This window comes from Bison bison, unplaced genomic scaffold (assembly GCF_000754665.1).
Source record: "Bison bison bison isolate TAMUID 2011002044 unplaced genomic scaffold, Bison_UMD1.0 scf7180017864531, whole genome shotgun sequence".
Lineage (NCBI taxonomy): Eukaryota > Metazoa > Chordata > Mammalia > Artiodactyla > Bovidae > Bison > Bison bison.
In genome coordinates, this window is record NW_011495081.1 from 5,717,806 (window position 1) to 5,740,268 (window position 22,463).

The 22,463-nt window shown below is 37.6% G+C and overlaps 1 protein-coding gene across 1 annotated transcript in view; it reads right to left on the reverse strand.

The window, feature by feature from the left end:
* Positions 1–22,463, reverse strand: part of DCDC5 (doublecortin domain containing 5) — a 405,912-nt gene that overhangs the window by 373,391 nt on the left and 10,058 nt on the right. Inside the window, exon 2 of the mRNA XM_010831800.1 lies at positions 14,237–14,330. Within this exon, the coding sequence (XP_010830102.1) occupies positions 14,237–14,330 (94 nt within the window). The remainder of the gene's footprint in view (positions 1–14,236; positions 14,331–22,463) is intronic.

Below are 22,463 nucleotides of genomic sequence, written 5' to 3' on the forward strand. Positions count from 1 at the left end.
GTCTGACACTGTTTCCCCATCTATTTCCCATGAAGTGATGGGACCAGATGCCATGATCTTCGTTTTCTGAATGTTGAGCTTTAAGCCAACTTTTTCACTCTCCTCTTTCACTTTCATCAAGAGGCTTTTGAGTTCCTCTTCACTTTCTGCTATAAGGGTGGTGTCATCTGCATATCTGAGGTTATTGATATTTCTCCTGGCAATCTTGATTCCAGCTTGTGTTTCCTCCAGTCCAGCGTTTCTCATGATGTACTCTGCACATAAGTTAAATAAGCAGGGTGACAATATACAGAATTGACGTACTCCTTTTCCTATTTGGAACCAGTCTGTTGTTCCTGGAATGTTAAGTCAAGTGGGCCTTAGAAAGCATCAGTACGAACAAAGCTAGTGGAGGTGATGGAATTCCAGTTGAGCTATTTCAAATCCTGAAAGATGATGCTGTGAAAGTGCTGCACTCAATATGTCAGCAAATTTGGAAAACTCAGCAGTGGCCACAGGACAGGAAAAGGTTAGTTTTCATTCCAATCCCAAAGAAAGGCCATGCCAAAGAATGCTCAAACTACTGCACAATTGTACTCATCTCACATGCTAGTAAAGTAATGCTCAAAATTCTCCAAGCCAGGCTTCAGCAACGTGTGAACTGTGAACTTCCTGATGTTCAAGCTGGTTTTAGAAAAGGCAGAGGAACCAGAGATCAAATTGCCAACATCTACTGGATCATGGAAAAAGCAAGAGAGTTCCAGGAAAACATCTATTTCTGCTTTATTGACTATGCCAAAGCCTTTGACTGTGTGGATCACAATAAACTGTGGAAAATTCTGAAAGAGATGGGAGTACCAGACCACCTGACCTGCCTCTTGAGAAATCTGTATGCATGTCAGGAAGCAACAGTTAGAACTGGACATAGACTCCTAGCATGTTAAAGATCTCTGTCCCTAATTATTGCCTACTGGTGGCTCAGATGATAAAGAATCTGCCTGCAGTGCGGGATCCCTGGGTTGGGAACATTTCCTGGAGGAGGTCATGGCAATCCTCTCCAATAATCCTGCCTGGAGAATCCACATGGACAGAGAAACCTAGCAGGCTACAGTCCATGGGGTCGCAAAGAGTCGGACACAACTGAATGGCTAAGCACAGCACATTTTAATCAATAATTTAAACAGTGAAAACAAAAATGAGAGAAATTGTTAATCCCAGGGTGACAGATTAAATATCTGAAAAATCTTATAAGGCTAACCTACTAAATAAAATTCTTATAAGTAGAAATTTAGTAGGTATCAATGTATAAAGTTGTGTTCACATATCTACAAAATCAGCAGTACAAGCACAGGGTGAGGAAGTAGCTTAGAAGCAAATTGTGAGCAAAAATCGAGGGATTTAGTTGCCTTTAAGTTCAATTTAGCTCAATGATATGATTTATGTAAAAGAAATAATTGTAGGTTAAATAATGACCTGAAGAAAAAGAGAAGGTAGGGCTACTCATCATTGACTGACCTGGAAAATCATGTACAATGTGGGGTCACAAGAAGAGGAATACCAAAAAAACTAAACAGAACAGAGAAGAGTAACCAGGATGGTGAGACGTCAGAGAAATAGTTGGAGAGATTGGAGATACTTAACCTGGAAAAAATTTAAGTCACACATGTTCAAATATTTGAAAGGCAGTCACAGATTGGGAATTAATCTGCATCATTTAACTCCAGAAGACAAAATCAAGACCGATGGTAAAAGTGTAAGAATAGATTTCAGTTAGCTATTTTATTTTTTAAATTAAATTATAGCTGTCAGAAATGGAAAAAAGCAGTGACATGATGGACATTTATTGGAGATGACTTAGAGGAAACCATGGCAAAGCGAGGCTTTGGTGATGACCAAAGAAGCTTCTGATGCTGATACCCAAAGTAAATCAATCAACAGCACTTTGGAAGAAGATATCAAAAAATACAGTAATTTTCATTTGTTTTTACATTGTACAATGCATCTGGTAATGCATTTGCATCTCCAAGCTTTTAAAGTTCTGTGAAAAATGGCAAAATACTATTCAGAGTAGTGGAAAATCATTAAGCGACAGCACTGAGAACTACCAGCAAAAAGTGGTTAACAGTGGAAAATCTGTTGCAAATACAATTCAAAAAGGAATTTTTTTTATTTTAATTCACTCAGCCATTTAAAAAGTATTTTTCATCACTTACTACAACAAAGATCATATTTAGCATTATTATTTTAATATTAAATTTTCAAGGGTCTATTACATGCTCAGTCTTATTGTACATATTATAAGATTTTTAGAGGTTTTTTGTTTTGTTTACAATTAATGACAGATACACTATATTAAACATATATTATGACATATGGTACAGACATATGGTATCAAAAAAGTTATGATAAAGAGGTATTAGTAAACAAAATAGAGTGGGATTTAAGTAATACTTTAAAACTTTGCAAACTGACACCTTGATTGAAGCTTTGTAAGAGATCCAGTCAGAAGGCCCAGATAAACCGTGCCTGAATTCCTGACCCACAAAATCCATGACAAAATACATGTTTATTGCTTTAACTTGCTAAGTTTTGGGGTAATCTGCTATACAGCAATTGATAACTAATATCAATTTTAGTGGTCTTCCCTGGCTCAGATGGTAAAGAATCTGCCTGCCATGTGGTAAGACCTGAGTTCGATCCCTGAGTTGGAAAGATCCCCTGGAGAAGGGAATGGCAACCCACTCTAGTATTTTTTCCTGGAGAATTCCACGGACAGAGGAGCCTGGTAGGCTACAATCCATGAGGTCACAAAGAGTCAGACACAAGTGAGCAATTAACACATACCAATTTTGGTTAACGGAGAAGGTGATGGCACCCCACTCCAGTACTCTTGCCTGGAAAATCCCACAGACAGAGGAGCCTGGTAGGCTGCAGTCCATGGGGTCGCAAAGAGTTGGACACGACTGAGCAACTTTCCTTTCACTTTTCACTTTCATGCATTGGAGAAGGAAATGGTAACCCACTCCAGTGTTCTTGCCTGGAGAATGCCGGGGACGGGGGAGCCTGGTGGGCTGCTGTCTATGGGGTCACACAGAGTTGGACACGACCGAAGTGACTTAGCAATAGCAAATTTTGGTTAACAGATAGTGTTGTATAATCTATGATCAAGCAAAATATTTTTTGCCCTTCCCCAAATAAAAACTATACCTCCCATTTTATTCGTGTCAGGCCTAGTCCTGTGACTTGCAGTGCCCTTCCCTGTGAAAGGATTATATATTCCCACACTGCTGAATTAAGGAGACAGCATGTGAATTGCAGGTGGCTAGACAGTAAAGAATCCATCTGCAATGTGGGAGACCTGGGTTTGATCCCTGGGTCTGGAAGACTGCCTGGAGAGGGAATGACCACCCACACCAGTATTCCTGCCTAGAGAATTGTATGGACAGAGGAGACTGATGGACTACAGAACACAGAACGTGACTAACTAACATTGTCACTTTTTTCAACATGTGAAGTGCCTTGATGTAAGCTAGTAGAGGTGCAATCAACCCACAGTGACATGTAGAATAAGTGAAAAATACACCTTTCCTTAAACTACCAAGTGTTTTGGAGTCGTTTGTTACTACACAGTCATATAATACACCCTGACTGATACAAATTGCTAAACTTTGAATAAATGGAGAAGAATAGAAAGATTACTGAGTGGGCATAAAATAATACAAGCAGAAGTAAGGAAGCTTGGCATTATATGAGTCGTTGCATGTCTACGACATAGAAGGGACTGATCTAGCTGGGATGGAAGGTGCCTACTGGGAGCTGTGAGATGTGGTGATTTAGTTGGATGGGTAAGGCAAGATCTTAAAATGTGTACTTAAAATTTGTCAGGTACAGAGTGTGCAGACTGTCTAGCCATGTCAAGTTTTGAGGGAAAAATGAAAAAGAGGGATATTTTAGGAAGATCAGTCTTTGGCAACACAGAGGACTGGAACTTCAGCTTCAGCATAAGTCCTCCCAATGAATATACAGGGTTGATTTCCTTTAGGATTGACTGGTTTGATCTCTTTGCAGTCCAAGTGACTTTCAAGTAGCTTCTCCAACACCACAGTTTGAAAGCATCAATTCTTAAGTGCTCAGCCTTCCTTATGGTTCAATTCTCACATCCATACATGACTACTGGAAAGACCTTTGTCAGCAAAGTGGTGTCTCTGCTTTTTAATATGCTCTCTAGATTTGTTGTAGCTTTCCTTCCAAGTAGCAAGTGTCTTAATTTCATGGCTGCAGTCACCATCGGCAGTGATTTTGGAGCCCAAAAAAATAAAATCTGTCACTGCTTCCTCTTTTTCCCCTTCTATTTGCCATGAAGTGATGGGACCAGATGCCATGATCTTAGTTTTTTTAATAGGCCTTGGCAAACACCATTCTGCTATCTCTATGAATTTAGCTATTCTAGATATTTCAAATGTAAATGGAATCATGTAATATGGTACTTGTCTTATTTTTTAAACTTAGCATAATGTTTTAAAGGTTCATCCATGTTATAGAATTATCAGCACTTCATTCTTTTCATGGTTGAATAATATTCCATCATGTATTGTGGAATAATATATCACAATGTATTTCTGCATCCATCTTTTCAGATGTTTGGATGTTTTTGGATGTAGATGCTTGGTTTCCACCTTTTAGCTGTTATCTATAGTGCTACTATGAATATGCATGTACAGGTTAATGTTTGATTGTCTGTTTTTAATTCTTTTGGGGTATATACTTAGGAATAAAGTTGCAGTGTCATGGTAATTCTATGTTTACCTTTTGAAGGAACCACTAAATCATTTTCCAAAGTGGCTGAACCATTTCATGTTCCCAATGTCCAGAGTTTCCAATTTCTTCATCTTCACAAACTTAGTTTCCATTTTGTCTGTGTGTGATTTTATTTTATAGCCATTACTAGTTTATATAAAGTGTTACTTCATTGTAGGTTTGATTTGCATTTCCCTTATGACTAAGGATGTTGATGTGCTTCTTGGCTGTTTGTCTATATTCTTTGGGAAAATGTCTATTTAATTCCTTTCAGTTCAGTTCAATTGCTCATCTTTGCAACCCCATGAACTGCAGCAGGCCAGGCCTCCCTGTCCATCACCAACTCCCAGAGTCCACCCAAATCCATGTCTATTCAGTCGGTGATGCCATCCAACCATCTCATCCTCTGTCATCCCGTTCTCCTCATGCCCTCAATCTTTCCCAGCATCAGGGTCTTTTCAAATGAGTCAGCTCTTCGCATCAGGTGGCCAAAGTATTAGAGTTTCAGCTTCAACATCAGTCCTACCAATGAACACCCAGGATGATCTCATTTAGGATGGACTGGCTGGATGTCCTTGCAGTCCAAGGGACTCTCAAGAGTCTTCTCTAATACTACAGTTCAAAAGCATCAGTTCTTCGTCACTCAGCTTTCTTTATAGTCCAACACTCACATCTATACATGACTACTGGAAAAACCATAGCCTTGACTAGACGGACTTTTGTTGGCAAAGTAATGTCTCTGCTTTTGAGTATGCTATCTAGGTTGGTCATAACTTTCCTTCCAAGGAGTAAGCGTCTTTTAATTTCATGGCTGCAATCATCATCTGCAGTGATTTTGGAGCCCAGAAAAATAAAGTCAGCCACTGTTTCCCCATATATTTGCCATGAAGTGATGTTGTTTGTCTTTTTGTTGTTGAGTCTGAGTTCTTTATATATTATGGATATTTAACTGGATCAGACACATGGGTCAAAAATATTTTCTCTCAATCTTGATGGTTGTCTTTTCACTTTCTTAACAGTGTCTTCTGATACACAATTTCTTTTTAAATTTGAAGACATCCAATTTACCTATTTCTTTCTTTTGTTGCCCATACTTTTGGTGTCATGTCAAAGAATACATTGCTAAATCCAAGGTTAGGCAGATTTATTTCTTCATCTTCTTGGAAAAGTCTTATACTTTTAGCTATGATATTTAGATCATTGATCCATTTTCAGTTTTTTTGTTTTTTTTTTTGGTAAATGGTTCTATGTAGGGGTCCAACCTCAGTCTTTTATATGTGGATATACAGTCTTGCCACCACCATTTGTTGAAGAGATCATTGCATGGTCTTGACATCCTTTAGAAAGTCAACTGGCCATAAATGTATTGACTTTTATCTGCATTCTTAATTCTATTCCATTGGTATATACATCTCTGCTTATGCCAGCACCACACTGTTTTAATTACTGTAGCTTTACTTATGGTATATATTAAAATTGGGAAATATCAGTCTCCCAAATGCAAGAAGTTTATCAAACTCAAGATTAAGGGCACAATTCTCCATAAGAATGTGCTCACTCTGACCAGCTACCTACAAATTCTAGGGTTTTCATTACCACCTTAGGTTCAATATTTTGAACCTCTCATTTTATGAGAATGTCTCATAAAACTCAGGAAATTGCTGTACTTAGGAGACCAAGTTGGTTAGGAACCCTGAGAAATATATAAGAAGTAATTTTGGAGAGAAAAGAACCCAAAAGTATTGAGACTTATGGAGGGGCCTGGACTGGGTGGCTTCATGCTTTGATGATGCTGTAATCAGCAAGGACTATGTGGGGGTTCTGTTTGCTTGCTTGCTTTTCAACCTCGATGGTTTCTGAAAACTTATACTGGGTCATGTAGCTGAATTTTTGGTTTTATATTTGTGCTCTTACTGAAGGAACTATACATGGAGAATAAGGAGGTTGACCTAAAATTTTTAATAACCAAGAACTGCATAGAATTTTGAGCTTGATGGGTTATAGCATTTAAATGCAGCTGGGATAATTTCTACCAAACTTAGCCTTCAGAAAATGCTAGCCCAAGGCAGGGGTGGGGGTAACTGCTTTAGTATAGTAAGGGGTGCTATCTATGCAGGCCCTGGCACCCCAAGCTGGTCATGCTTGCCTTACTGTACAGGCTGTAGCCACTGACACTGAACCATGCAGAGAACGTCACCTGATGCTGCGGGTAAATCTGAGATTGGGATTAGATCATGTTAGGCATCAGAAGGCAGAACAATACTTGCTGCTTTTCTGTGTCTTGCAACTAAATCTGCAGTCAGGACTTTAAAATACAGTGGCACCTGGGTTCAAGACATGCTAGAACCCAATGAAGGTCTATCATTAAATGGAAACCTGGGTTCGATTCCTGAATCTGGAAGATCCCTTGGAGAAGAAAATGGCTACCCACTCCAGTATTCTTGCCTGAAGAATTCCATGGACAGAGGAGCCTGGCAGTCTACAGTCCATGGGGTTGCAAAGACTCCGATATGACTGAGCAACTAACACTATTACTACTACTACCAGGCCTAGATAGGAAACACTAGGCCCCATGCCTCAAATTCTATTCTCCATTATGTTATTTTGTCATTATTATTTTCAAATATTTATTTATTTGGCTGCACCAGGTCTTCGCTGCATCATTCAAACTCTTAGTTGAGACGTGTAGGATCTAATTCCCCAACCAGGGATTGAACTGGGGCCTCCTGCATTGGGACCACGGAGTCTTACCACCAGAGAAGTCCCTCCATGACGTTATTTTAAAATGCATTCTGGGTCAAAAAGGCACTGTGGATGAGCTAACATTAGATTTTCATGTGGCTTATCCACAAGCTTTTAAAGTAAACTCCACGAATTCAGGTAGACTCTAAGTTTATCACATAAATTTCGACCATGATTCTAATTGTCGGAAACCCAAGCTGTGGCTTCATATATAGAAAAGTGGTAGATTTGTTATAAAAAGAATGCTGTTTCTTCTCTGATTAAAGTAGTGAAACAACTAGAAGAAACTATTAAAAACCTATGAATCAAATTTGTTAAAGGAATCAAAAAGAAAATAAAGTGGTTTTAAAATATGCTTCAATCTTACAACCAGAAAATAACAGTGTATGCATGAAAATAAATAAGACAGCTTATTTAGCTCAAGGAGGAAAAAAATTTCCTTAGATTAAGTTAAACATCTGATCTGAGAACACACATTTTACAAATACGAAGACAAAAACTGAATCATGAAGGTGCGAGGGTACAGGAGGTACTTTCAACTCTAACTACTCTTAAAGAAGTTATTATTAAAGGAGTATATATTTTAATTATTACAAAATCAGAAGTAGGAAATGGAGCCCCAGTGAAACCCAACAAAGAAATCACAGAGACATCAGAGAGCAAATCTTCTCTAGAGAACAAATCCCCAGCGAAGGCAGAATCCTGAATATTATTAAGAGGGGGCATGTCAGTTACAGATAAATTGATAGTATGAGCAACTGGAGAATCTCTTACGAGGACAGAACAGTTATACAAAGAGTACCTATAAAATCTAAACAAATTGGAGAGGAGAATACAAGGAAGATTACATAAAGCACTCCAAAGAAAGTATTTAATGAACTCCAAAAAATTATGTGCCTAAAATTAGGAAAAGGCAAAGGCAAAATGAATTACGTCACAGGAGATTCAGGCAGAGTAATAATAGATCAAGGAGTCCAATCAAGATCTAAATTAGATGTTGAACTGTGGGAAAATACATCCTGGTAGGATTATTTAACTCAGTAAGGTGAAAATGGATAAGACTGGTTTTAACAAAGGATGCTATTGACAAACTTGGAACTTATTGACTTCATATCTCTCACCATGAGAGACCCTGCAAGGAAAAAAAGCTAGAGAAATACATTAGAAAAACACAAGTATGGGCCAGAAAGCAAAAGGAAAGTAAGAGAAAAGAAAAAAACTCAACTTCTGCAAACTATGCTGCCCCAATCTGTTACAGAAGGGAATTTTTCTGAAAGGAACGGTAATATAGTAGAGACAAACCCCAGAGGCAAATCCCAAACACTGAAGCAGATGAGGACAGAAACATAAACTCAAGACCAGGAGCATTCAAAACCTGAGGAAAAACCACGTCTTCAGGAGGAAGTGGCAGTAGTGTCACGGTCGTCATTGGGCACGTAACACACGGGCCTCAGAAACACAAACAGTTGCATCAATTCAGAAATCCACTGAAAGTTACTCTCCAGTTGGAACTGATGTGGAGATAAGGGGGCAGCCATGCCCATCGAAGAAGTTTCTTAGGCTTTGACAGCTCCATAGCCAGAGGTCAGTACAGCAGCCACTGGGACCCAGGATTGAAATGACTGCTCCCAGAGCAAGGTGGGTGCTGTGCCACCAGCTAGAGCCTACCCTTTGCTCAGCATGGGGTCCGGAAACACAGGACTCAGAGAGAAAAGAATATTAAGATGTCTGGAATATTCTACAAAGGCAAATAACGGAAGAGTTATTTTCATAAATTGAACAAATATGACGGAGGCCACCACTAACATAAATTTCTAAATGTTCCAAGAATGCAACATTCTCAGTACCCTCTTCCAGAATAAAAATAACAGCAATAATGATGATAATGTTCTACAACACTTACCAAGTGTCAGGCACGTGTTCTAAGAACTCTAAGTAGACCTCATTTAATTCTTACAACAATCTATTAAAGTAAATATAATAATCCCTATCTTATAGATTAGGAGATTGACTCTCAGAGAAACTGAATAACCTGCTCAAGGTCATACAATAAGTGGCATAACTGAAATCTGAATTCTGGCTCCAAAATCAAAGCACTTAACTGACACTTCATAAAGCCTCTTTGAGAGAGAAGACAGTGTACAATGGTCAATTTCTCAAGAAAAATATTATAAATACATAATGCTTAAATAATGTTTCGGTGGGAAGCTGCTTCCCTTCGAGCTGTGTCACAGGTCATATACTCTGCTCAACAATAAAAATCGGCTGGCGCTTTGGCAAGTTTTACATGAACAATGGTTTCTCTTCTTTGCCTTCCTTCACTTAGTCTCTGCTATGGTCTTTGGCAACGGTCATGTGGGTGTGGATCATGCCAAACAGGAAACATCGTTTTGCTTGGAAAGACCATATGAGAAACTGGGGAAATGGATTCTATTCTGAATGTGCTGGGTGTCAGGCTAATGTGGTCATCTGTTGGTTCTGTGGGAAGCAGGGAACATGAGAAAGTTGGTGGAGACCCATTTCAACTTCTGAGGTCCTGAGGGGTGACACCCACTGCAGGAGCCCAGACGGTAGCTGCTGGAGGAACTCCAGCTCAAACCAGGCATCCAGAAGCCATCTGGCTGATACTGGAAAGCATAAAACAGGAAGGACTTCAGTTTCTTTGAATTTTAATTTCCAAAGTTTGAACTTTTATTGGATTTTAGCTCACAAAGGTAAGATTATTTGATTTTGGAATTCACTTCTCTGAAGACTTAAAATTTTTGGATTTTAACTTCTTTGGCATTTTATTCTTCGAATTTGATTTCTTTACAAAAATCTGATAATGGGCAAGAGTAAACATGCACATTGAGGGTCTGTTATTGGAATTCTGTGGTTGAAATATGTTAATTCTGTCATTTGATATCACTGTAGAATCTCTGAAGAATTTTTAAAGAATATATAGCTATTTTGGGCAGCTAACCTGAAGTAGGACATGGAACAGGAAATGAATGTTTAGTGTTTCATAGCATGACTTCGAAGCCAACTTAATTAATGTACTATTCTAACTCATTTCAGAATCTTCTAGGGTACATTTCATACTACCCGCCATGATCTATAAAGATCCACAAAGTAGTGGGGAGGAGTGGCTTGGTTATTGGAATAGTAGCATCAGAAAGGTCCTAAGAGACTATGGCCTTTCTTAAGAGGAAGAATGACTCCATTCATTCACCATGATGCAATAATTAAGTTGAGAGAAGTTAGTAAGTTAAGAGAACAAAAGGTTGGGGAATGTTAAGGGGAATAAGAGTCTTAAACAACTTAAAATTTCTTAAACAACTTCATCAAAATCTAATACTATCTACATGTGTTCTGCCACTACCAAGCACTTCTATGACCCAAGTAGCTCATATATGACTGGTAAATAGGGTAATGATGTCAGCAAGATAAAGTTTGGTAGGTGAATACATGCTTTTTTCCTAGGCAATGGAGACCAACAGAGTAGGAGTGGAACTCAGTCCTTTAGCAGGGAAGATAAAAGACATCAGCTTGGCTGTTGCACTGGCACTCCCTTCCCAGAAAGGTGCACCCTCTGCCTTGCATGACTCTGTGGGAGTTTTGCTTCCTCCTGTGGCTTCTTTAAAGAAATCCCACTGACTTAGGCCTCCAATTGACTTTCATCTGCACTCTCACATTCTACTGTTTCTGTGCAGCTTTACTATCTTCTGCAGAACTCTGAGATGACTATCCAGACTGTTCATATTATCTCCTAAGTTAATAATTCTTATTCTAGATAGTGTTCCAGTTTTAAAAGTATATAGACTTTGAATGGTCTTCCTCAAACCTATTTTTCTCACAGCCCTGTTATTTTTGAGGGTGTAATTTTGCAGAATGCATTTCTCACACTTATTTCATGCTCTAGTAGAAACGCTGTACTAGTAATGTTGACCATATATAGGAATACAGCATCTTTACACAGTGAGTAGTTCTCTTCCTCTCTCAAAAGAATAGATCAACATAGGAAACACAACTTAAGAACTTTTCCACATAGAACAAAGTAAATGTCTTTGCTAAAATCTTCTATGGTTTAGAAATTTGACCATTTGCAAATCCCATGGGATTTTGAAGGTTTTATTAGACTTGGAAAAGTAAAAAAAAAAAAAAATGGTTTAATGTCATGTCAAATGTGCAAATTTTTCATAGCATAGGAGGAATACCTGAAAGTATATCTAATGCCAAAAAAGAAGCAACAGTTAGGAGAAATTTTTTTTGTTTTGTACATCTGTTACTTTTCGCTCTTGATGCCCATTACACTCCTAATTTGTGCTTAAAATAAAATATAATTTCTATGATATTAATATTAAACATCATTAAGTGACTTTTTCTGATCTGATACTGAGCAAGCAATCAAAAGAAAGTCATACATAAAATCAGAATGTTGGCGTTTATTTAAAGAAAAAGAGAGCTTTATATAACACTTGACCCTTCCCAAGTTAAAAGTTCAGAAAACTATCAGACATAAAAGTTTTTAGGGACCTCAATCACTTGATGCACAAAATCATACTAACAAACAAAGAAAAAAGAAATGCAAAAACCTAATGTTAAGTGACTAGGGTGCTGCAGACTGGAAGTTCCTCCAACAGGATTAGCTTCTTTAAGTATTTTAAGTCCAGTGAACTTGTTATGCTTCCACATGTTAGTAGTTGCATAGGCTAATTTCAGCTGGCATAAGCTTTTATAAGTATGCAAAACCACGGGGCAAGGCATGCATTAAAATGTGATAATAACACACTTCTGGGACACATGAAGCATGAGGCACGAATCTGAACGCCCCTGGCAGCCATGAAGTCTCACTCCTTGGAGTCAGAACTTTTCTGTTTTGATAAGTAATTCTGTTATACCACATTTGGGATGGGGAAAAAAAATCAACTATCTAAATTTAAACTGTTATCTTAACCAGGGTTTCTTAGAGTTTCAACTCTAGCAATTTACTCAAATACAATTTTTTAATTCCAGGTGAGCTGGAAATTACTCAAAGCAAGATAGGATCTTAAGAAAAAGTGTTCTTTATTTTCTTAATGAAAATTGAAGAGCAATTATGTAGTATTGTTTATCCTAGAAAATTTAACCAATGTGATGAGGTAGGGGCCAAAAATGTAAGAAGGAAGAGATCAACTTTAATAATGTTACTCTCCCAATTCCCCTGGAAAAAAAAACATAAGGAGGAATTTCTTGTGTTACTTATGTCTTAGAGGTAAATAGCTAATGCTTCTAGATAGTAATGGGTAAGTGTCTACAAGTGCCTTGAAATCCTTAGAAGAAAACTCCTAATAAAATGAAAAATAATTCTTATACCTAACATGAATGTTAAAAAATAACCAAGAAAAATAGATTTAATTTCTAATACACACTCATATATAAATATATGACACTTAGCAAAAAAATTTAAGAGTTATAAATAAGTATCAAACTATCACAGTGATCACTCAATAGGATTCATTAAGGATGATAAAGCTAGGAAAGTTTGCTTTTATACAATAAAAGCAAGGATAATGGAAACAAATGGGAGTATCCAGTGTAGCTATATCCTAAAATCACATCTTTCTGGATCCTTGCAGTTAAGTATGCCACTTACGATTTTGGCCATCTTCAGATATGTGAACTCAAGGTTTAAATGAAGTGATAGAACTGTAAAGTAGCATATTGAATAGTGTAACTGTGGCACTGTTAAAGGAATACTAACTACTATTAAAGAAATAAAAAGTAAAATTTTTAAACAGTAAAAGTAAAACAGTAAAGTAATAATTGTTGCTGCTGCTGCTGCTAAGTCTCTTCAGTCGTGTCTGACTCTGTTACTGACAGTAATTTAATGATAGTACAAATTTGGAATCAAGTATTTTTGCTTTCAAAGAATGGCAAATCAGAGCCTTTAAAAATATAGAGGAAGATCTCTTATTTTGACAAACACAAACAATAAAATTGTTTTAAAGCATTTCATGACTTTTGAAAAACCTCTAGAAGTTAGCCAAAACATTAAAAAAAAAAATCTCTGAGCATACAGTAGCACAATTCATCTTTCTCTTTTGAAAGCTATATATCATAGAAGTTGCTAAATATGAAAGTATATCAATTACTTTTGTCTATTAAGTATGGCTTGCTAAGGTTAAAATACCCATTATTTTTTTTTTAAATCTAAGCTTGTGCTCTGCTTAGATGAATGTTCATGACCCCTGAAAATTCATATGTTGAAATCTAATCCCCAATGTGATTGTATTTGAAAAGGATTAGGTCAAGGAGGTGGAGCCCCATGAATGAATTAATGTCCTTATATAAAGCACCTCAGAAAGCATCCTTGTCCCTTCTACTATCTAAGGACAAAGTGAGAAGACAGCTGTCTATCAATCAGAAAAGGCCCCTTAACAGATACAGAATCTACCAATGTCTTGATCTTGGGCTTACTAATCTCCATACCTGTGAGAAATAAATGTTTATTTAAACCAGTTAGTCTATGGAATTTTAAACAGTACCCAAATGGACTAAAACATGCTGAAATAAAAGCTTCTCTAAACTTTAATAATCTTTCATGATTTCCCTTTCTATAAGAATGACATATTTATTCGTGTTATAATTAAGCTGGGTTTTACGTCTGTTTTCCTTTTAAAAGTACAAAGTAAAAACAAAATTATGTAAATGTCTTTTGAGATAGTATCACATAGTTTACAAACTCTTTGCCACTTACCTTTTGAAATCTCTTTGATTTTTCTGCCATATAAATCATAAAAATATCTGGCTGGTGAATTTAGATTCATTCTCATTGTGCAAATATCTAAAACCTACACAGAAAAAAAATACCTTAAAAATAATTTATCACAGTTAGCTCTAACAGAATTGAAAACACATTTAAAGTTCTTTCTCTACTATATGGCTATTTAAAATTATAAAATAAAATTAGATGATTTATCAAATGTTTCTAATATATGAAATAGAAAAAGACAGTTAAAATTGCTAATTCCAATTGTACTTTAAGCACACAAATATTAATAAAAAAGAGAAAGATGTAAGAAATATTAAAAATAATCACATATTTTTTCATAAATGGAAAAACTGTGGGAGACCTCTATATTTTTCCTGCTCTTTTCTATTAACATATTTTTCATTTATTTTACAATGGGAGGATATTATATTTTAGATTAGGTTTTAAGGTACTTTCTTTAGCTTTTAAATTCTTTCCAAGTGTCCTAAAATAAATTATAGGTTAAAGTGTCTGCCTGAAATGCGAGAGACCTGGGTTGAAGAAGGAAGTGGCAACCCACTCCAGTATTCTTGCTGGAGAATCCCATGGACGGAGGAGCCTGGTAGGCTACAGGCCACGGGGTTGCAAAGAGTCGGACAAGACTGAGTGACTTCACTTTCACTTTCAAAATAAATTATAAATATTATCTGATCACAGTTCACTTTGATAACTTACACTGTTTGGGTACTAAAAATGGAATTAATAAACTACATTTCAAGGTTTTCCATGAATCTGAGTTTGAAGAACTTCACTTTTTTAAAAAAATTTATTGGAGGACAGTTGCTTTACAATGTTGTTAGTTTCTGTTGCACAGCGAAGTGAATCAGCTGTATGTATACATGTATCTCCTCTTTTTGGGATTTCCTTCCTATTTAGGTCACCACACAGCAGAGTTCCCTATGCTATACAGTAACATTCTCATTAGTTATGAAGAACTTCACGTTTGATGGTTTCTAATATGCTAAAGTCCTTCTCTCTTTAATTTCTCAATGTGTTCTTGATATAGAAATAGCCCTTATAAAGCTGTAACAATCACCTTTCCAACACCAGGGAAGACTTAAACATGCATCAGTTGGAAAGAAAGCTCTACTCACAAGACAAGAAAAATTAAATTAACAGAAGGGAGTTGAGAGGTCTCAGGAACCTGAGGGCAGGCATTATGAGTCTTCAGGAAGTGACTCCCAAAACATGAAACTTACCACAATCATTTAAAAGTCCATAACACATTCCAAATCCAAACTAAATGTACTTATCTCTTCCAACCTTACTATTCATAGCTATGATATATTGCTTTTACATTACCAAGAACTGCTGAAGGACAATGTTCACTGTATGATTATATACCTTAAAATTTTTTCTAGTTACTGATAACGCTCTGCTTCCATTTCTGCCCACTTTTATCCTTATTTTAAAACTAGAGCTTGTAATACTAATCCAAGCTCAACCAACTCACTTTCTTTGTGACAACTGACATATTGAAACAGCTTAACATATTCAGTTCAGTCTCTCAGTCGTGTCTGACTCTTTGTGACCCCATGAACTGCAGCAGGCCAGGCCTCCATGTCCATCATCAACTCCTGGAGTTTACCCAAACTCATGTCCATCGAGTCGGTGATGCCATTTCAACCATCTCATCCTCTGTCGGTCCCTTCTCCCCTTGCCCTCAATCCTTCCCAGCATCGGGGTCTTTTCAAATGAATCAGTTCTTCATATCAGGTGGCCAAAATATTGGGAGTTTCAGCTTCAACATCAGTCCTTCCAATAAACACCCAGGACTGATCTCCTTTAGGATGGACTGGTTGGATCTCCTTGCAGTCCAAGGAACTCTTAAGAGTCTTCTCCAACACCACAGTTCAAAAGCATCAATTCTTCAGTGCTCAGCTTTCTTTACAGTCCAACTCTCACATCCATACATGACCACTGGAAAAACCATAGCCTTGACTAGATGGACCTTTGTTGGCAAAGTAATGTCTCTGCTTTTTAATATGCTGTCTAGGTTGGTCACAACTTTCCTTCCAAGGAGTAAGCGTCTTTTAATTTCATGGCTGCAATCACCATCTGCAGTGATTTTGGAGCCCAAAAAAATAAAGTCTGACACTGTTTCCACTGTTTCCCCATCTATTTCCCATGAAATGATGGGACCGGATGCCATGATCTTAGTTTTCTGAATGTTGAGCTTTAAGCCAACTTTTTCACTCTTCTCTTTCACCTTCATCAAGAGGCTCTTTAGTTCTTCACTTTCTGCCATAAGGGTGGTGTCATCTGCATATCTGAGGTTATTGATATTTCACCCGGCAACCTTGATTCCAGCTTGTGCTTCTTCCAGCCCAGCGTTTCTCATGATGTACTCTGCATATAAGCTAAATAAGCAGGGTGACAATATACAGCCTAGACGTACTCCTTTTCCTATTTGGAACCAGTCTGTTGTTCCATGTCCAGTTCTAACTGTTGCTTCCTGACCTGCATACAGGTTTCTCAAGAGGCAGGTCAGGTGGTGTGGTATTCCCATCTCTTGAAGAATTTTCCACAGTTTGTTGTGATCCACATAGTCAAAGGCTTTGGCATAGTCAATAAAGCAGAAATAGATGTTTTTCAGGAACTCTCTTGCTTTTTTGATGATCCAGTGGATGTTGGCAATTTGATCTCTGGTTCCTCTGCCTTTTCTAAAACCAGCTTAATGTGTATATAGAGGCAAAACTGTACTTCTCTTTCAGTCTGGAGAACAACTTTCAAACACCATGACTGATTTGGCTTATCATCCGAGTTGCTGTATCTAGTAATGTGTTGCACTTAAAAGGCAAATAATATTTAACCAATGAATTTAATTTGACAAACTAACCTTAACTGGATATATCAGAAATTCTCAGCCTTTATCTTAGCCTTAAACATGACCAATAATGTTGCCCCATGCCACGTACTCCCAAGGGTATTTACATGATTCTGTGTGTTTCTTATATCCTAGCTGCAATCCAGAGCTTCAGGCAGTTTTTCAAAAACTATATATTGTTGCTGTCTCTCTCAAAACCAAGAAGAATGTTCATGATTAAAGATACAGTGATAGGAATAATCTTGAACCTTCTAATTTATGAGGGAAACAGTCACAACATCAGTGCTTTACCTAGTTAGATAACAAGGTACTTGCAATGTACTCACTTGCAGTGAGTGACTGTAAGCATTGTCATGTAGAGCAAATCCATTAACCTCAGTGTCGCTACTTGAAGTGTGTCAGTGGAGAACCAAGGCCGTGTGTCCTCATCAGTCAAACACAAGGCTCCCTAACTTAGAATGGCCCCTACCTCTCTCTAGTCCACTTGCCCATACCTGGGACTGGTCCTTGCTACCCAAACAAATAAGGTAACAAGTGTGGCAATTCCAAACCTCACTCTTCCTGCCTTTCTTCCTAATCTCTTGGGTCAATTTCTTTAGTGACTACTACACACAAGTTAACCTAGGACTCCCATCCAATGGACTGAAACCTTTTTTAAAGATGCTCAGAAAGCAATATTCAAAAATGCAAGAGAGAAAGCATCAGAAAAGAAACCGCAGTTTCTTCTGGAACGTGAGACAGAAAGGAGTGGAACATATAAACACTGGCATTGGATCGATCTATTTTTAGCAACTAACACAGTCTAACTAGAAAAATTCTTCTTTTCATCACTTTCTCCCATATGACTCTGTGCTCAAATATTATCCTTTTGCAATTACCACCACTACCTGCCTCATTGACAAAAATACTCAAAGGAGGTAATTCAGAATGCATTCTTCCATAGCCAGTCACCTTGAAAATTACTAAGAACCTATGTAAAAGTGACTCAGTCGTGTCTGACTCTTTGCAACCCCATGGAGCCACCAGGCTCCTCTGTCCATGGAATTCTCCAGGCAAGAATATTGGAGTGGGTTGCCATTCCCTTCTCCAGGGAATCTTCTTGATCTAGGGATCTCCTGCACTGAGATGGATTCTTTACCATCTGAGCCACCAGGGAAGCTCCTATAGCTGGTCTCATAAACCCTAAAATGATGCAACTCCCTCCTTAGGATACTCATGTTCTTTCTCATGAACTCATGTTCATCTTTCCATTTGTTACATTTAGTTCTCAATTTCTTAAGATTTCAAATCTATTATTTAAAAGTGCAATGAAGCCGTTTTGTACAAACCATATTCCCCAGTTACTAGTGGAGCTTCAAATATCTAAATATCCTCTAAAGTTTTATCATAATTTACCAATTAAGCTAAGCAAAATATGAACTATTTAAAGATAATCCCCTTTACTTCAACTAAAATAATGATGATTTTAAAATATTGCTGCCTTTGAGTTTTTAAAAAATTAGCCAAGTAAAATTACATGGCTTTTTAACTCAAGAGATTCTTCTCCTTTCATTGCTAAAACATCAGTAATAATGTTTGTGCAAGCCAAATTTTAAGAGTTAAATGAGTTTTTAAATTGGCATTCAAAAATCAGATATATTAGAAATTAATAATGCATCAGCAAAACTGCCACTCTCTTACTTTCAAGATGAAAGATCTTTGCAGTGTTTAAGCATTGCCAACCTTCAGTAATCATTTCCTCATAGCAAATTAAAAGTGGTGTAAATTAGTATCAATATAAATTTCTGTCAAAAGTCCTAAAAGGAAGCCCCTATTTGTAAGGTCATTCTTGTAATTTAAAATATTTAACAGTGTTAGCTTGCTGTAATCTTAAGGTTAATTAAAATACCATTTCCACTAATCTGTAGCTGTTAAGCTTGTTAAAATATTACTTTTTTGATAATTTCTTATAGCTTAGGCTATAGAGAACTCTTCTGATACTAAAATCTAAAAACCACTACACTGTAAAACTAAACTCCTCTTGACAAGCACATGAGAAGAGATCTTCCACAGACTGTTTTTAGTTGAGTCCATCTGCTTATAGTTTGGGGAGTCACCTCCATGTCCAAGCATATCTGGCGCAGTCTGCAGCTGTTGGAATGGCCACCATAGAGGTGGTATGGTTTCATAGTCTAAAGTCTCTGAGTTTGGTTTAGTACTACCCAAAAGTGAGAGAGTGTGCTTAGCTCAACATAACCCTGGGCCACGGAGCTGAGTCTACACACCATCAGATCCAACACTATTGACTTCCTCAAAGATGAAGAATCTTAATAGCTTTTTATGAGTCACTGCCCAGAAATGTAACCCCAGATTCAGCCCTCTACACACACCTCCTTCAAAAGATCCTCCAGAGCAGGGGTCAGCACCCTACACACACCATGGGCCGATTCTGGCCACAATTTGTTTCTGTATGGCTTGTAGGCTGAGAAGGCTCTGCATGCTTTTAATTGTTAAAAAATAATCAAAAGAAGAATAACATTTTGTCACACTTTAATAATATATCATAGTATATGAAATTCATATTTCACTGCCCATAAATAAAGTTTTCCTGGAAAACAGCCATGGTGTTCATTTATAGATTTTCTATGGCTGGTTGCACACTAAGCGTCAGAGCTGAGTGGTTGTAACAAAGACTTTATGGTATAGAAAATGAAGAATATTTGCTGTCAGACCCTTTACAGAAAAAGTTTTCCTACTCTCAGTCTATTGCATTATCATTCACTTAAGGTTCTATCTATTCCTCTTTATACAGTATCCTCAACTCCTTCATCCATTTCTAAGACCTTTGCTTTGCACACTCTGAAAACTCTCCCCATGATAAACAAAAGTGATTAGACCATCAACCTCCTTTAAAAGAAAACAAGCTTTTCTCTGAGTTCTCTCAGTTTCTCAGAGTTCTCTCAAAAGCTAGGATTTTAGTCCCTTACTTCACACAACCTCAAATTTGTGAAGTGGTGTTACTTACAATGTTATTTCTTGGTTAATTTCTCCCCAACCTTCTTACTGAACAAACAAAACAAACAAATCACATAGATTTACAATGACTACCACATTGACAAATCCAAAGGACATTTTCTTCATGCTCATTTATTTCAATCTTTGAATAGCATTTGAGTTAACTTCCTCTTTCTTTAAATCCCTTTATTCCCTGAATTCTGAAATATGATAATCCACTAATTCTTTTCCTGTCTTTTTTTCTCATTACAGGTTCATCCTCCTCTACTCATTAATTGGAGTTTTTGAAGGTAGTCCTAGCCTTCTTCCTGCTTCACACTAAATTCTCTCTTATGGCAATCTAATCAATGCTCCAATGTTTCATTTTCTATTTATACACTGACAACTTCCAAATTGGTATGCCTACCCCTGAAATTCTCTGAGCTTCAGACCAAATAATTACCTGTTCATTATCTCACTCAAACAGATCAAAGATCCCTCAAAGTCAACATGTCCAAGACTGAATCCCATCTCTTCTGCTTCAAGCCTAGTCTTCTTCTAGGCATAGGGAAAGATACCTCCTTCTATCTGGTTATGCAAACCAGAAACTGCAAAATCATCCTTGATACCTTTAACATCTCACTTCCCTTCAGACCATGTATCCAAGCTATTATCAGGGCCTGTTGATTTATCTTCTAAAAATCTTAACCATTTCCATTCCCATTCCTGAGGTCCAGGCTATTATCATCTGTCACTAGGACTCTGGCAATACTTAGCAAATAGTTTCCCTGCATCTCCCTGGCCCACCCAATCTGTCCTCCACTGAACACCAAAGTAATCTCTCCAAAAATAAATCCAGTACCCTTTCTTCCGCTCCTAACTAAAACATTTATATGACTTCTTACAGTTCTTTGGAGGAAAAAGGCAAAAATCTGTAACGTTTTTTACAGGCTACTCTCTCCCTCATAAGTTAAAATTTTAATTCATGGGATCTATCCTGCTCACCCTGCCATGGAATCTTTTCATATGCTGTGCTCTCTGCTTATCTCTTCTCAGAAGACCTCCCTGTCACCTATTTCATATTAAATAATTTGATCATTTTATAAACACTTTTTCCATCACTAGACTGGTGGCTCAGACGGTAAAGTATCTACCTGAAATTCAGGAGACCCGGGTTTGATCCCTGGGTCAGGAAGATCCCCTGGAGAAGGAAATGGCAACCCACTCCAGTACTCTTGCCTAGAAAATCCCATGGATGGAGGAGCCTGGTAGGCTACAGTCCATAGGGTCGCAAAGAGTTCGACACAACTGAGCAACTTTACTTTGAGGACAAGATCACGGTTTTTCACATCCTCAAACCCAGATGCTTGGCAGATTTATTCATAAAAATATCACAAATTAATGAATTAGTGAAAGCTAATATATGCCTAATTTAAAATCATTTCATCTTAAATTTACATTGTTATTAAAAGTCTGATAAAAGTAGCAAATAAAATTTCTGATCAATGCTATAAAATTATGCTGTAACTAAAGTATGTGTAATTCCAGAAAAACTATTTCAAATAAAACTAATTTTTTTTAGTATCAGAGCACTGAACCTGTACTCTCCTTAGAAAACAAATTAGAAAACCTCTTTACATTTGAAGTAATACTTTGAGTTGCCTACCCAATGTTCATTCTCCACCTCATCCTTGCTGTCCTGATTTTGAATAAGGGTTCACTCTTTCTCCTTTTGACTCGAGGAAGGCTATAATTATTTTGACTGGTATAAGTCAATTCTGGTGATCCCATGCTCCCTATCAGTGAATGATCTGGGGATGCCACTGCTGCTGCTGCAAAGTCACTTCAGTCGTGTCTGACTCTGTGCAACCCCACAGACGGCAGCCCACCAGGCTCTGCCATCCCTGGGATTCTCCAGGCAAGACACTGGAGTGGGTTGCCATTGCCTTCTCCAGATCTGGGGATAGATACAATCTATTTCTAGCCAATGTGACACAAGAAGGGGCTTCTGGGAAACATTTCTTCACTCATAGTGAAGAGATGATCCTTTTCTGCCTCTGGACAAATTGATACCAGTCTGTGCAGTGGCCATCCTGTTAACAATATATGAAAGAAAACAAAATCCAGAAAACTATAGAGAATATAACTGGAATCCTGTCCTACTATGCATGAAGACTCCCTACCTCTGGATTTCTTGCTTCTTTTTTGCTTAAATCTTTTTGAGTATCTTCTACTATTTGCAGCTAAAGTCATCCTGCTGCTGCTGCTGCTAAGTCGCTTCAGTCGTGTCCGACTCTGTGCGACCCCAGAGACGGCAGCCCACCAGGCTCCCCCATCCCTGGGATTCTCCAGGCAAGAACACTGGAGTGGGTT